The 16203-nt window shown below is 47.3% G+C and overlaps 1 protein-coding gene across 2 annotated transcripts in view; it reads right to left on the bottom strand.

The window, feature by feature from the left end:
• Positions 1–16203, bottom strand: part of SAP30BP (SAP30 binding protein) — a 35515-nt gene that overhangs the window by 9507 nt on the left and 9805 nt on the right. For both annotated transcript variants that reach the window (XR_001138219.1, XM_012662251.1), the window contains exon 4: positions 2199–2241. Coding sequence is in view for 1 of the 2 variants with exons in the window: in XM_012662251.1 (XP_012517705.1) it covers positions 2199–2241 (43 nt within the window). In the remaining variant the exon portion in view is untranslated. The remainder of the gene's footprint in view (positions 1–2198; positions 2242–16203) is intronic.

The following is a 16203-nucleotide window of genomic DNA, read 5'->3' as shown; positions in this document are numbered from 1 at the left end:
GATGCAAGTGCTTCCCGTACCAGTGGAGCAACCTGAGTCCTGACACCCAGAGGAGCTAACGAAGGAGCCGAGTTCAGGCAGGGGGCAGATAGGCACAGCATCATGAATGGAAGCCCTCTGCACTCAACTAATTCTGTCCTTGAGAAGAAGAGCTAAATAGTTACTATTCAATGAGAAATGGTAGCAGTATTCAAAACTATGCAGCTTTAAGATCCATTTGTGTCCTGCATGGGTCAATGTATAAACAAACTGTGGTGTATCCCTACAATGAAATATTACTTAGTAAGAAAAAGAAAGTAACATAGATGAATCTTAAAAGCATTTTGCTAAGCAGAAGATGCCATGCAAAACCCTTTGATTCCATCTGTATCTTATCTGGGGGTGATTCTGTCCCCCCAGGGGGACATTTGGTAATGTCTGGAGACATTTTTCGTTGTCACATCTGGGGGAGGGAGAGAGAGTACTTCTGGCATTTAGTGGGTAGAGACTAAGGATGCTGTTAAACATCCTATAATGCACAGGACAGGAAAGAATTATCCAGCCCAGAGTGTCAATAGTGCCAAGGTTGAGATCCTGATTTATATGAAAGTCTAAAATAGGCAAAACTATAGTGAGGAAAGTAGATTGCTGCTTGCTTGAGGCCAAAGGGGGAAACTGTCTGCAAAGGGGTGGATGGGCAGAAGGGAATGTTTTGGGGTGATGCAAATAATCTGTAGCATGACTGTGGTGGGGGCTAGAACAACTATTTACATACGTCAAAATTCACCAAATGGCACATTAAAATTGGCAAAACTTACTCTATGTAAATTACACCTCAATAAAGCTATTTTTAAAAAGTGGCACGGAGAGAGAAAGTGACAAGTTGGCTGTGGAAGAGTTTGGGGGCTGAGACAGCTGATGCCCACATACGTTCCACCGCTTGCCTGACACCACTAGCAAGAGCGAGGGTGCACGGACAGGCTGCCCTGTCTGCTTTGACCCCCTAAGAATGAACAGCAGGGCCGGCTACAGTAAGGGAGGGGAGAAGAGGCCCAGGCTCCTGTCCATACCTGGCTCTGTAGACCACCCACTCAGGACAGGTTGCTGGCTTCCCAGCAGACGTGTGCCCCATTTCCTCTGCCCTCAAAGCCAATTGTTGTGCCCCCACAGTGCCATTTTCTAAAGAGCAAACTCTAGGTTTTAGGAAAATCCTAGCTTTTATAGAATTTGAAATATTCAAATTCTACTGATCAGAGAACCCAGAGATCACAGCAGAGTCCTGCTGAGAGCCTGGGCTGCTCAGAGTCATCACATTCCTGTCCAGTCATTCTTCAAAATACAAAGACAATGAACTATTAATATTCCCAGCTCTTTTAGTTAGTGAAAGATAAAACGGGCTCTCTATCTTCCACCCCCAGCAAAAGGGTTCGAATCAGAGAAAGGACAGGTGAGAGGGGCTGACTGCTGGAATAGCACTTCCAGGCTGAGCCCCTGGGCTCTGAGCCCCCAGGGTGGGAGCAAGGGAGCATGAATGCAGGCACACAGGGCGGGCTCTGCAGGACAGCCTTCCGAGGCACGAGGCACGAGGCACGGCCACAGGGAGCAGGAACCCTCGTTGTGAGGGTTAGAGCAGGCAGGGAGAGCTGGTAATGGCCACCACAGAGAGGGAGGGTCAACTCCACTGTGAAGTCTGGATTTAGACACCAGGAACTTCCCCTGGGGGTCAGGCTTTGGGAACCATTACAAAGTCCACAGCCAAACTAAAGGAGCTGAGGGGCTTTCTAAAAAGATTAACAGAGGACTTAGATGATGCGTGCTGTTTTCCAGAAACATAATGTCCCTGCTCCTCAAGTCACAAAAGTCCCCAGACTTCAGGGCTGTGAGGCATGTTCCCGCCTGGGGACAGAGCAAAGTGCCAGCAGAGGCCACATGCTGACTCCCTGAGCAACATGAACACGCCAGCGGAGATGGGAGGAGGGGCACAGACCAAGACGCCCTCCTGGCTGAAGGGGCCCCAAATTCCCCCTCGACAACATTGGCAGCTGACCAAAGCCCAATAAAACACACCATGAATACGATTTTCAAAGAAGAATTGTTCCCCAGGCATCCTAGGAAATGCCAAAGGCCCTGAGAGGGAACATGAGGGACGAGGACTCTCAGCAGAGAGGAGCCCTGTAGAGCGGCAGGCCTGGATGGGCACGGCACCCCCGAGTACTTACCAACTAATTCCTGGGGGTCTCGCTTTTCTACTTCCGTATTATCCTGCAAAAGAGAAACAGAAATGCAAGGAGGTAAGGCCAGGGCTCCTGAGCCACAGTTATTCTCTCACTGAGACCACTCAGGGTTTTCAAAGGAGAAAAGGTAAAAGGACCATCAGGAACGCTAAAGGGGAGCCAATGCTTTGGGGCCTTCTCATAGCCCAGAGCCACCGACGCCCCTTCTCTCCTCACAGCAACCGGATGCTCCAGAGCCCTGGTTGGTCTCTCCTTCCTGGTCACTCCCTCCAGCAGTGCTCACCACCACCAATGCCGAGGAGAGCAAACGTCACCTGGATGACCTGTACCCTGCCTGCTGCTCTCCCCCGGGTCGGAGGAAGCTTGCTTGAACAGAGCACAGAGCACCACCGCCTCTACTGCTGGAACTGAGGAAGCAAGAGGTGACTGCTTTGTCACATCAGACTCCCAAGACAAAAACACAAGTTAGCTGCTCCCAAGAGACTTTTTTTATCTTTTAGCTTGAATAAAAAATGGAGATTTTATCACAAGGATAAAGGGATCACTCCAAAGCAAGCATGCAATTTGCCTTTGACAAGTGACTGACTAGGCTCAGAAAGCCCCAGGCTCTGGGCAGCCTCCGTCTGCCTCTCTGGCTCTCTTTACCCTGGCTTTATGTTCTCTCCAAAGAAAAGCTTTCTCCAATCCTTAATAAAAATCACTGCCCCACGACACAGCCACGTCCACACGCCCTGCAGAAACCTAAGAGCTAAGGCTTCTTATCAGACACCATCTGGATTTCATTGCTCCAGAGTGAAAGCTTCCTCTAAACCAAATCAACACCGAGAAGGCAAGGGTCCAAGCCCCACATCACAAGCCTTCCCTTGCCTCTGTTGTTCCAAGTATGAAACGGTGAGAACTTATCTGTTTTCCCCATTTCTGGCCCCTCAAGCCCAGTTAGGTCAGTGATCTCACGTGCCACAACACGCTAATGATCAAAATGGCAAAAGCTGAGTTCACAGAAAGTTGTTGGATCTCATTTCCTTTCCCTCTGGTTAGCAACGGAGGAGCTAAGACGGTAACAACTCTGCAAAAAGACCTTCACTGAACAGCCACAGAGCTCCACAGGCTCCACTGACACAAAGAAATGCCACCCCAAGCCACATCTCAGAAAAGAAGGTTCAAGGCAGGCTACCCAGCTCCCTCCCGCTATGGCTCCATGCCGAGACCAGACCAGTAGTTCTTACCCCTTCCCCAAAAAGTCCCTCCTGATTCGGGGACAGGCCAAAATCCCTACTCCTCTGAACACTGCAGCTATTCATTCAACCTGGAAGGGCACAATGTCCAGGCCAGGCTGCTTAGCAACCCATCTATTCTGGCCACCGCCCCCTGCCAATCAGGTGGGCAGAGAGGAGGCTGGGAGCGGGTGGGGGGGCGGGCCTGGAGGACTGCCATGCCAAGTTCAGGTTGGAGTCATAAATCAGCAGCTCTATAGAGAGTACCAGTCTCTCAGGGGGCAACAACAACCCTTTTGTAGCAGTGACTCTGAAGATACCCATGTTACAGAATGTGTCAGTAACAAAATGTGGGACTGTAAAATGTCCTTAAATTTTCCCTCTAGGGGACAGCTTTCTGGGTGCTAACTATGGGAAAACATCAGCTGGGTGTATCTTCTCTCCCCATAGCCAGCTGGCTGGTCATTCGGGGACAGACCCATTAACTCCTCTGAAGGCCCCCACTTGCCCCTTCTCCTGGCCTGAACCGCAGAGCTTCGGAGGACGCTGGGTCCCCACACTGGAATCCCAACGCGTCCAGCCCAGAGTCACAGGAAGTTAGTCAACAAGTGTGCAATGTCTCTTCAAAGGAAAAAACACCTGCTACTTCAGGGGCTCCTTAGGTAAATAAAGAGGCCAGGAGCCTCCCCATGGCTTCTTGCAGCTTTTGTGACTCTGGGGTGGAAAGGGCGTGTCAGGGCGTGTGCAAGTGTGGGGATCCTGCATTTCACAAGCGCCTCGCCAGGCTTAGCTGAGCTGCTTTAGTAACATCTCGGGAAGAAGGGAGATGATGGGACAAATCATAGACAGGAAGTGGGTCTTCTTTTAGTCTTTCCCTTTGGCTCTCTTTACACTGGCCTTATGTTCTCTTCCATTCCCCCCAAATTAACCTTTCTACACTTTAAAAAAAAAAAAAAAGGATGAACTGGGTAGAGTTGGTTTCAATTTGCCTACTAGTCTAATCTTTCTTTGCTTTTCTACCCTCGTGGCACAAAATAAGGGTGAGGTGTGCCCAGAACACACCCTGAACCCACGGGGCTGCGACTCTTACTCAATCCTGAGCCCAACACCCAGCTTCCCACAGCAGCACCCAGCCCTACACGCCCGGTATTTTCATTGCCTCCGAGCAAAGTGCTGACCAACAGACTGTGGACACGACTCCAAGTTCAAGAAGATTCTCCTGCCTTGAGAGAATCCTATAAGCCAAACGTATTAACGAGCCTGCCCAGCGCTGAAGCTGCACAAGTCAGTGTGCCTCGGGTAGCAGCCAGAATCCCAGCACTGCCATCTCCTCTCAGACTTCAGAGTCTGTGTTGGTTCGGATTCCCTCTGGTGTCCAGGCAGCCTTGGGACCAGGAAGGCTGTAAGAATCAAACAGTGGGAACCTGCCTCCTGCTGGCCACACCTTGTCATGTTTTAGAATATAATTCTGCCCTGAGACCAACAAGCTGATTGTGAGCCTGCTGGGCCCCTGGGTGTCTGTGTCACTGTACCGAGCTGCTCCTGAAGAAAGACAACAACCCAAATTCTCTGGATCCCAAAGTGTCCACTCTGCCCAAACAGCTTAATCCCACCCCACAATGAAGGGCCTGGAGCCACTGCAACACTTGGTCTTCAAATGGAGATGGGTCCAGGACATTAGCACCACTGAGGAAAGCTCAGTGAGAACATGAGGATGGTGATGAACATCCCAAAGATGCTTTTTAGAACCATTTATTTACACCTAACTCTCCATTGAAGCAAGTGGAGGAATGGGAGAAGGGGGGAAGAGGGGAGAGTTACAAGGATGCAAGAAAAGGCAACAAGAAACCACTGTTCCTCTTTTCTTCCCCCAAAGCAGTGTTTTGAAATGCACAAGGGACACCAGTCTTGACTTGTATGAGTCACCCCTCTGGCCTCCAGGTGGAGATTCTCAGTTAGTCAAAGTAATGAACTTAGCCTGGAGGTCTATATTTTAGACATTTGTTCGCATCAGCCAGAAGGCGTGGAACCCACATCCTGGAGACACGCAGGCAACAGCGCAGGCCCCTCAGAACAGACCCAGTTTATAAGGAAGATGAAAACAAAGCATCTCACTTAGGAAAGAAAAGCAGCACCTAGGAGAAGAGATTAGGTAAACCTCTTCAGCTTCCTATTCAAGTCCAACTAAGACACAGGAAGAACAAAAAACAAAACCCACAGCTTTCCAATAAAAGCCAAGTTAAAAGACAGAGGAGGGAGGAAAGAACAAGAAGGGCTCAAATGCTGAGCTGGTCAAGGAAACAAGCTCTGAGGCCAGGACTGCTCTTCCGTCTGTACCCCTCCAGCTTCCCCAGGCTTTACCTGAGACTAAAGCCCCAACAACCAAAGCATGACCTGGCTGCGGCGGCTAGGACTGCCCCTGCAGAAGAGTGATCTGCACCTGCCCATTTGGTTTCTTAATGTGACTGAGACTTGTAAGACGCAACAGCCATGGCTGTAGGTTGGTGGCAGGGGCCACGATGTTCTCAGGAATTACAGAACCTGTAGTGTGGTTCCCCCTGCAGAGAAAACAAAAGCCCAGCCACCGATGAAGCTCAACGGAGCAGAAGGAGGAGGTAAAAACAATACAGACACATGAAGCTGGACGAGCTGCCATGTGAGCTGGGCAAACCAAGTCCTGATTAAGAGAATGGGGGTTTATTTACAGCCAACAATGCCTCACCCCCCTTTGTGGGGCTTCCTGGAACCAGCCCCACAAAGCACACACAATGCTCCAGCATCAAACTTGAGACACAGCGATGGCTGCTTCCAGTATCTAGATCCTGCCAAATCTAAGTGCCACATTTTCTTCCCAGCTTTGGAAGTATTAGGCACAGAGAGCGTGCTCTGAACAGGGGCATAGGGCAGCCTCTCCCCAAGGCCGGGGGCAAGAGTGCTACAGACTGGGTGTTTTCTGTTGGACAATGTAATCCTGCATCTTACAAGTAGGTGGTGGCTGGAGAGGCAGATTAGTAAAATAATGCCTCCAAACCTTATGATCCCACAGAGCTGGGACAGCCCACGTCCTGATAAGGTCTCACTTAATGAACAGAGCATCTATTTAAAAAAAAAAAAATCAGAGACAGGGTCTTGTTGTCACCCAGGTTGGAGTGCAGTGGTGTGATCATTGCTCACTGCAGCCTCAAACTCCTGGGCTCAAATGATCCTCTTGCCTCCAGAGTAGCTGCAACTACAGGTGCCACGCCCGGCTAATTTTTTTTCGTTTTTTTAGAGACAGGGTCTTGCTATGTTGCCTAGGCTGGTCTCAAACTCCTGGCCTTAAGTGATGCTCCTGCCTTGGCCTCCCAAAGTGCCAGGATTACAGGTATGAGCCAGTGCACCTGGCCACTATCTACCTTAAAAATGAATCCTCACTGTGGCCCACAAGCCCTGAGGATTCCCTGCGTGCCATTTCAGCTTCCTTCTCTCTCTCTGCAACTGCCCAAGACCTTTACAATACCTGCTCCCTGACATAGCCCCCTCCCCACCCTTGCCTAGCAAGCTCTAGGCAGACCTCAGATCCAGTCTTCCTCTACCCTCATGGCCACCTGGCCAATGTGGATATACTGCCCTACCCTGAGCACTCACAAACTGTCTTATCTATCACCAGGAACAGTCAGTGCCTGGCCCATGTAGGTGCTCAAACACTGAGATCTCTCTCTCTCTCTCTCTCTCTCTCTCTCTCTCTCTCACACACACACACACACACACACACACACACACACGTTCTTTTCTAACCAGCCATTGTTGGTTTTTCTTCAGTCCAGTTTAGGTTCCACAGTCCACACCCGCCTTCAGCTGTAGTATTTTAACCCTGACTCCAAACCTGTTCAAATCCAGTCAGTTTAATGTGCAGATTCACTGAAAACATCAGAAAAAGAGGCAGCAGTGAGCTAACAAAGGGGCTAACCTTGCAATAAAAGGTTGGCACACGACAGGGAGAAGGTCGGGAGGGGACACCAATACTGAATTAAAACAAATTTTTAGATCTTTGCTTTTTTCCTGCATCCTCTAACTATTGTGCCTAATGCTCCTAAATCCTAAGACAAAAAGTCAGAAATACTGCATAGTTAATTCATTTATTTATTCCACAAATAACTTATTGAGCATTTATTGTGTAATGCATAATACATAAACTGAGTGGCAATGGCCAGCACTGGGGATAAAGTACACTCGGTCGAGGGGAATAATTCTAGGTATTATGCTGAGCTCTTTGGTTACTAATTTCATTTAATTTTCACAACAGCTCCACGAAACTGTGCTCTTAACCAGCAGACAATACTGCTCCTTCAGTAGGACTGGTATGCTGTCCCTAGGAAGCCCTCTTGGGCGACATCAAACTGACAGTCAAAACAAGGTTTTCTGAGACATATGTGAATCACTTCAGGTTGCCAAGAAAGCAACAATTCTGGATTACTTTAAAAAAATACCTCCAAGCTCCAGGATTAAATGACGCTGGTCTGATTGAGACAAGGACGGGGGCAGGGAGGGAGAGCCGGTAGCGACTCCAAGCCCAGCACAGCCTCTGAACCCACGCTGCATGGGAACATGCACCCCATGGTCCAGATGCCGCTGGCCCCCACGCACAGGGGAGCCTGGAGAAAGCCCGTCACCAGCACGTTTCCTTCAGTTGTATCCTGTTGGCCAGGACTGGCCCCTGCCATGGGCACACTGCCTGCCCGGGGATGGAAACATCAATTTATCAGAAAAATGGGCGGAAGCTGGTGGGGCCACTTTGGACGCAGTGGAATTGCCTTTGCTCCTAGCTTACTGACGGGAAGCCTCAGCTCCACCAACCACAGGAGGCTTCTAGGCAAGGGTTAAACAGGAGCCTGCCAAGACTTATCAAGCCAGCTCTAGAACTGGCCCTGCAGACTGAAGAAAAGGCAGGGAGGGGGGAAGGAAACAGTTTCTTTCTCTACTTGAAAAATCTGGCTGAAACAAAGCTGACGTGGCTCAGCATGGCTGGTGACATACTGTCACATGGAATGGAACGTGCTGCAACCAACCAGACTTCAACATAAACGCAGGAAGCCATTTCCCAAGGGGAAACTTTTGTTGTCTGACTATTCTAAGTGTAACCTACACTTGATTCACAATACCTGAGGACTCTAAGTTTCTTGAAAGTCATAGAAGATGGTCAGAGAAGGCCATTCCCTTCCACTCTCTCATCCCCAGTGTCAGGGTTGGGTGTCTATGGGTACAGAGGTTTCCCTCCACCAAGGATTTGAGTCAAGCCCTCAGGGGTCGGGCCAGGCCAGGCTTTTGTTCTTTAAGGCTTCCCACAAGAACAGCATCTCTATGTTTTAAGTTGGTATTTTTGAGGGACAGAGGAGAGCTAGGAGCCAGACAGGACAAAGGAGACAGCTATGTGAGGCTAAGAATGGCAAAGTGAAGTATGTGAGACACACGACTCTACATGGCCACCAAATTATAAACGCTTTATTCCATCGGAGAGGTCAGCTGCCAAGCTGACAAGTTAGATTACTGTCCGGGCAAATAGCCTGAGATACCTGAAAGCCAAGGAGAGTGGAACTGCAAGCTCGTCACCATCTCCTTACCGGTAGGAAGGGGAATGCATTATCCACAGGGCCGGAAGGAATGCCAGTGCCTTTAAGACACAGCTCAGGAAATAAGTTTACCTAACTCCAAAGTTAGGAATACAAACAAGCAAAATCCTACCAAACCCAGAAATCACACAGCAGCATTTCATGGGGCACGGATTAAAACAGAACAGAACAAAGGTCAGAAATGCTGGATCCCTAAGGACAGGCAGTTTTCTGCATCATATAATTTCAAAAAGACGAGTCCCAGCTGGGGAAGGAGGCACCCGGCCACACCTTGGTTAGCAATTCATGGCATCTGGCCCAAAGGGAAGGAGGTATGTTGGGGCTTGCATGGCTGACAGGAGGCTGATAGGAGGGCGGACAGGCATGGAGTGGCTCATTCTCGGCTGCAGTAGCACAGGGAGTGGGGTGGGGCTTCTGGGAGTCTCAGCTTCAGTTTACTCAGAGCAAGTGTGGTGAAGGCGGCCCCTATGGCAGTGCAGTGGAGCCAAGAGGAGGTCGGAAGGAGAGTAACGGTCGTTCTTTACCCTTCGCATGGTATCACAACTTCCAGCAATGACCAGTGTTTCTACCAGCAGCATTCAGCCTAAGATGGAGTGAGGCCTTCTTTGAAAGGTGGCAGGACAAACACGTGGCTTAGGTTTCTTTCACTCTGGACAACTGAAGAGTGACTTCCATGGCCCACCTCTGTCTGCTGATCAGATCGGATCACCACTCAGGCAGACACTTAGATCCCAGCCTGGGGTGGGTTCTCCCCAGCATGGCCACTCTAGAAGATTCCAGAAATTCCATGTTTCCCACTTCTGCAAGGCCACTCTAGCACTACTGAGAACAAGCCTAAAGAAGGCCAGTCATCATGTTGAGAACAAGGAAGTACCAAATGCTATGTAGGTCTGGGCATTCTGAACAGTTCAAGGACCACATTATAATCTCCAGTGAGAAGAGTGGATGGTTCACAAACCAACCATGGCCAAGGGCCACTTCCTTCTCTGGTCCCAGGTGAGTCATACTGTAATTCTTTCCCCCTTCTAATCAGCACTCAAAGGATCATGGGGCAAAGGAGATAACACAGGGCAGAAGGGATAATAAAACCAGGATGTAGGGACCGAGCATATACTCTCCCGCTCACATAACTGTCCCCAACACAGAACTCACTACAAGCTAACATACATTACTCAAGTCTCATAACGACCCTATGAAGCAGACATTATTATTTCCACTCTGCAGACGAGTAAACTGACGTAAAGCACAATGAAGCAGCTTGCCCAGTAAATGGCAATGTTGAAATTCAAACCCAAGTTTGTCTGACTCCACAGCCCAGTTATAAGGCCTCCCAACTTCTCACCTTCTTCCTCTAAGAGGCTGCAAACAGTAATGGTTTCTATGAATGGTTAAACCACTGGGTAAGTCGACAACAAAGACCAAGGAGGAAAAATACCTCTTCAGGAATGACTCCCTAGCAGGCCACAGAGCAAAGCAGGTGTTAAGCCCTCAACTTAAGGGGAAGACAGCCAGGTTTATTACCTTTCAGCTATGATGATCAGAGGAAACAGCTCCAGAGTCCGTGGTGCCCCAGTGAGTAATGTCTGAGTTGACTGGATCGGGAGGGCTGGTCCTGCAGACTTAATCATATAAACAGTGGGTGCTGCCACCCTGTCCTTAACCTAGAAACTTCCTAGGGACTCACAGAAGAAATGTTACCAAATCCTGAACTCTGCTAAGCTCTTCCCCTTTCCTGGGTGAACAACCATGTGGACTTCCAATGAGAACACAAGCTTGAAAGTATGAGTTATTTCTTTTGAGCTGAGTAAAGAACACGGCAGGCTTCCTGTCCATCAGAGAAACTCACTGGAGAGAAACTACACACATAGCATTTTATTCAATAACAACTATAAAAATACATTCAGATTTCACCACTATAATGTAGTAATTCTGGATTTAATCTATATAGCTGAAGTAAATACGAGAATGCACGAATTGATGTGAAAAAGTATGGTGCTAATGACCGGTGTCACTAGTAGAAAAGCAGATCTCAAAGGGGTTTTTTGTCTGTTTATCATTCCCTATTTGAAATATTTAGAAATCTAAAAAAAAAATTTTTCCTACATCAGTTTTATGGAGATATAACTCATATACCACACAATTCTTAATTTTGCATGTGTCATGCTGTTATTATAATTATACAGATTGTAGCAACATTGAAGATGTTTATCACATAGATGGAAACAAAACTGGATAAAAATATATGCACTATCATAGGCAAACACAGAAGATGGAAGAACAAAAATGGCTATACTATTAGTATCACAGGATCAAAAGATTTTTTTTCCTTTTACAAAACATTCAATCTTGCTATAATAATTTGAAAACAATAAAAGTAAACACAATATAAAAACAAAACCCTGGGCTGGCACAGTGGCTCAAGCCTGTAATCCCAGTGCTCTGGGAGGCCAAGGCAAGAGGATTACTTGGGGCTAGGAGTTTGAGACCAGCCTGGGCAACATAGGGGGACCGTCTTTACAAAAAATAAAAAACAAAACATTAGTCCTAGCTACTTGGGAGGCTGAGGCTGGAAGATCGCTCAAGTCCAGGAGTTTGAGGTTATAGTGAGGGATGGAGCCACTGCACTCCAGCCTGGGCGGTAGAGTGAGACCAGAGATAGATAACCTTTGCTCTCCCATCCTGCAAGCAATTCTCAATTCTCAGGCTTCTCCAGAAGTGCACCAACAAAGGCACATAAATAACCTGTTTCCAGTGTTGCAAAAGGACTCACAATTCCTATCTCTCACCACTTGCCCCCCCTAAATATCCTGTAATAGCATCTTCCTTTCGGACTTCAGAGGCCTGGAAGTACAGCAAACACACCTGGAGCCTAAATAGGAAAACCTTCTGCTCTGCAGAGATCCTGCAGAAGCTGCACATGTTCTGGAGTCTCTTTATTTATGTATTCGATAAAGAGAACATATGATTTCAACCTGTAGTGTTGCCCACATGCAGCAGCTAAGTTCCTGAATGTTCTTCCTAAAACCAGTGTCAATGAGAAAATCCTGGGAAATAAGCTCTTTAGGCATCTTTCAGTTTCCAGATTTGATTCTGGTACTTCAAAAGGTCATTAACAATGCCAGGACAGTGGGAAGGAGTGGGAGAGGAGACGGAGTGAGGAAATTACGTAATCAGTCCTGCCCAATATGAACTCTTCATCTAGACTCTGAGTCAATTAACAGAAATAATGCAAGGCAACTGAGAAGCTGACCTTCTTCAGAGTGGGTCTGGACAGCCACTGGAGGCAGGGAACCATCTGCTCTGCTGGGCCCGGCCTCCAGGAACAGGTAAGTGAGGACCCATAGCAAGTTTCCCCGACTCTGGAGCTCTAAGACAATCTAGCACTGCAGTTTCCAAATTGTGTATTAAAGGACCCTGGGGCTCGGCAGCAAATTCACAAAGGTGCCACAGGATATTTAAAATTTTCACAGGAAACACAGCATCACTCAGTATCAGATACCACACAATTTTATGTGTATTATTTTTTCAAATGGCTACTAAATTGTCAGGACAATAAGGATTATGGTTTGAAGCTAATCACTTAAGAAACAGAACTGTTAGCTATTTCTTTTGGACTAGAAGCTCTGTGAAAAACTACTGAGACACCAAGGGCAGCGAGCTGAGAAAATGTGGCAACTGCTGACCTAGAGGATGGGGGTGTACAATCAGGCGCAGTTATGCTAGAAAGGCCAAGTACTGCTAACAGCGAAAAGCACTTTCAAGTAGTCATGACCACCCTGCAAAGTGGGTCTCACTCACAGCCCTGACTTCACAGATGGAGCCAAGTGAGGTTGAAGTTATGCGCCTGTGGTCCCATAGCCAGAGGGAAGCCAAGCCAGGGCGCAATCCAGGTCTTCTGACCTTGAGTCTGCTAGATTGGCTGTACGTTGTGAACTCTACATTGTAGCACTGCTTTTGGGCTCTAAGAATTTAAAAAATGTTTTCTTTTACTTTAACTGGGGTTACACACACCTTTTAAAAAAATGTCAGAACAATTTCCCCCCGACTTGATGCCACCTCTGTGACTCAGAGATACTATTTTGTTTTTACAGATGTTTGCTCCTTGGGCCAGGAGGATTCTTTTCCTACATCAGAGCCTGGACCACAAGAGCTCAGGGAGGCCGAGATCCCAGACCCTCCCAGCTAGCTGGCAACAGGCCGCTCCATCTTTCTTGCTGTAGAGGTCACCAATCCCCGACTTTGTTTCCAAAGGAAGGGTGTGTCAGGGACAGTAAGTGAGTGGAAATACCTTCGTCCACAGGAACTGTAGGAGTGGAGAGAAAATAAACAAGGGAAAACGTTCCAGGGCAACTGAGGTAAAACATGGACAAAGGGGAGCAGAGGAAAGGAAGCTCAGGTGCCAAGGGTAGACAGAGGGAGGAAGCACTTCAGCGATCAGGCATCCTTCCCTGGAGTGAGAAGCTGGCACGAGGACTGCCACTTCTAGTGTGGCTTTTTCTAGGACAGAAGTGCCATCTGCTGTTAATTAATCAGAACACATAAGTATTAGGCTGCTTACTAAAGATGAGAAACATGAACTTAAAGCAAAACAAATAATGGAACAGAAGTGCCCACGCGTTCAGTCTCCTTCGGAGTGCTCAGCCTTCTCCTCCAACCTCCTTTTCTCTAGTTTAGGGCAAACTCAGCCCCTGCAGAGCTTGGTCCCTGCCACCCCGGGCTGATGGACAGGACCAAAGGCTCTCTGCACAGGTGGGTCCTCAGTTGTCATCTCTTATTCAAACTCCCAAATATGGGACTTTGCACTTACAGTAACCCCATACATCACAGTGGTAAAAATTAGGGCAATTTCCATTGTCTTTGTACTTTTTAAGTCAGCAGATAAAAATGTTAGAGAATACTCAACTTTTCTTATCCCTAATGCCCAAGTCCTTTCCCAGGAGGTTCCCAGCGAAATTCTTGGGGGATTAGTATAACCCCAACCCACAAATTTCTTATAGGACATTCATGACAAATGGTTTCCTAAAATTTATCTGAAAAACCTCCAGAAACAACTCAATCCACTTTTGGCCAGAGATGACAAACAGTCCTTCATTATGTGAAGGCAAACTTAAAAATTCTACGTGTTGCTCTAAGTTCTGCATCTGGCCGCCACTGCCTTTCACACACCAGAACTTCAAACGTCAGAACATAACTGCTGGCTCTCTAAGTCTTCTCTCTTCCGACTCCTTTCCCTTCCCCTCATGTGCCGTGGTTCTGAGCACCCCCACCCGACTGTTCTTCTCTTAGTGCACTCCAGTCCAAAAACACAGAATCTGGCCGAGTGATGGGCATCTCTTGGGACAACTGGTACAAGCACCGCAAGACTGGGGGCAAGAGAAAGCCCTACCACAAGAAGCAGAAGTACAACTGGCATGCCCAGCTGCCAACGCTAAGACTGGCATTCACACAGTCTGTGTGCAGGGAGGTAACAAGAAACACCATGCCCTAAGGCTAGGTAAGGGGAACTTCCTTGGGGCTCCAAGCGTACTCACAAAACAAGGTTCACTGATGTTGTCTGTGATGCATCCAATAACGAGCTGGCCTGCAACAAGACCCTGGTGAAGAACTGCATCGTGCTCGTTGACAGCACACGTACCAACAGTGGTACAAGTCCCACTGTGCACTGCCCATGGGCCATAAGAAGGGGGCTAAGCTGAATCCCAGGAGGAAGAGATGTTAAAAAACGATCCAAAAAAATTCAGAAGAAACAAGATGAAAGGAAAAAGAATGCTAAAATCAGTTTTCTGGAAGAGCAGTTCCAGCAGGCAAGCTTCTTGCATGTGTTGCATCAAGACTGTGCCAGTGTGACTGAGCAGCCAGCTGTGTGCTAGAGGACAAGGAGCTGGAGTTCCAGCTGTGGAAAACCAAGGCCCAGAAAAGGAAACAAATCCTCTCTCCTGTCTTAGCTCATGTAAGAAAGGTGTTCATTTTTCTATAAAAAACAAAACACAAAAGCCACAGAATTTATTTCAAAACAGGTCAACGATGTGGTGTGACCAGCCTGGAAAGTGAGCACAGGAGGTACTGGTAGCAGTGGTCATTGCAACTAACACTATGGAACACAGACACACCGGACACTATTGAGCCACGTACAGCTAGCCCTCTGTATTCATGAAGTCAACCAATCTCAGATCAAAATTATTAAAAAAAAAAACCCATAAAATTGCACCTGTACTGAACATGTACAAACTTTTATGCTTGTCATTATTTTCTAAATAATATAGAACTATTTACACTGCATTTGCATCACATTAGGTATTATAAGCAACCTAGAGATGATTTAAAGTATACAGAAGGATGTACATAGGTTATACGCAAATACTATGCCATTTTACATCAGGGACTGAAGCATCTGCAGATTTCGGTATCTGGCAGAGGTCATGGAACCAATTCCCAGCAATACTGAGGGACGACTGCACTTTACTTTGACTTAATCTTCATAAAATGAACAAGGCAGATTTTATTATGATGCCCATTTTCCAGGTGAAAAAACTGAGGCTAAAAGACTTCCCCAAGCAGAGCTAGAATTCAAACTGAGATCTGATTCCAGAGCTTTAACTTTCCCCCACTACACTGGGCTAAAACCATCTTACTCTGGATACTATACCTCCCCCAATGCAGCTCAGGACCCCATAAGGCTAACAACTTAATGGACATTTGCAGTGCAATAAAAACAGTTCTCAAACAACTGTTTAATATCACTGATCCACAATTTCTGTTTTAGAAGAATAGTGGTTCTCAAAGCTGGTCTGTGGACCCCTGGGTGTCTATAAGAGCAAAACTGTTTTCATAACAGTAAGTCAATTATTTGCCTTTTTCATTGTGTAGACATTCGCACAAGCAATGGTGAGTAAACTGCTGGCCTTTAGAACAAATCAAGGTAGCAGCACCTAACTGTAGCAGTAATCATTATATACTCAATTAAAAAAAAAGCCAATTTCACTTAAGAATGTTCTGACAAAGCAGCAAAAAAATGATTAGTTTTATTAGATCTCGAATTTTAAAGAGATAACACAAATCTCTTTAACATTTTGTGTGAGGCCAGGCATGGTGGCTCACGCCCGTAATCCTAGCACTCTGGGAGGCCAAGGCAGGAGGATCCCTTGAAGTCAGGAGTTTGAGACTTGC

Source organism: Propithecus coquereli, unplaced genomic scaffold (assembly GCF_000956105.1).
Source record: "Propithecus coquereli isolate 6110/MARCELLA unplaced genomic scaffold, Pcoq_1.0 Scaffold76, whole genome shotgun sequence".
In the NCBI taxonomy this organism is placed as follows: Eukaryota; Metazoa; Chordata; class Mammalia; order Primates; family Indriidae; genus Propithecus; species Propithecus coquereli.
The sequence above is the reverse complement of the archived record's forward strand: the minus strand, read 5'-3'. Positions and strand labels throughout refer to the sequence as shown.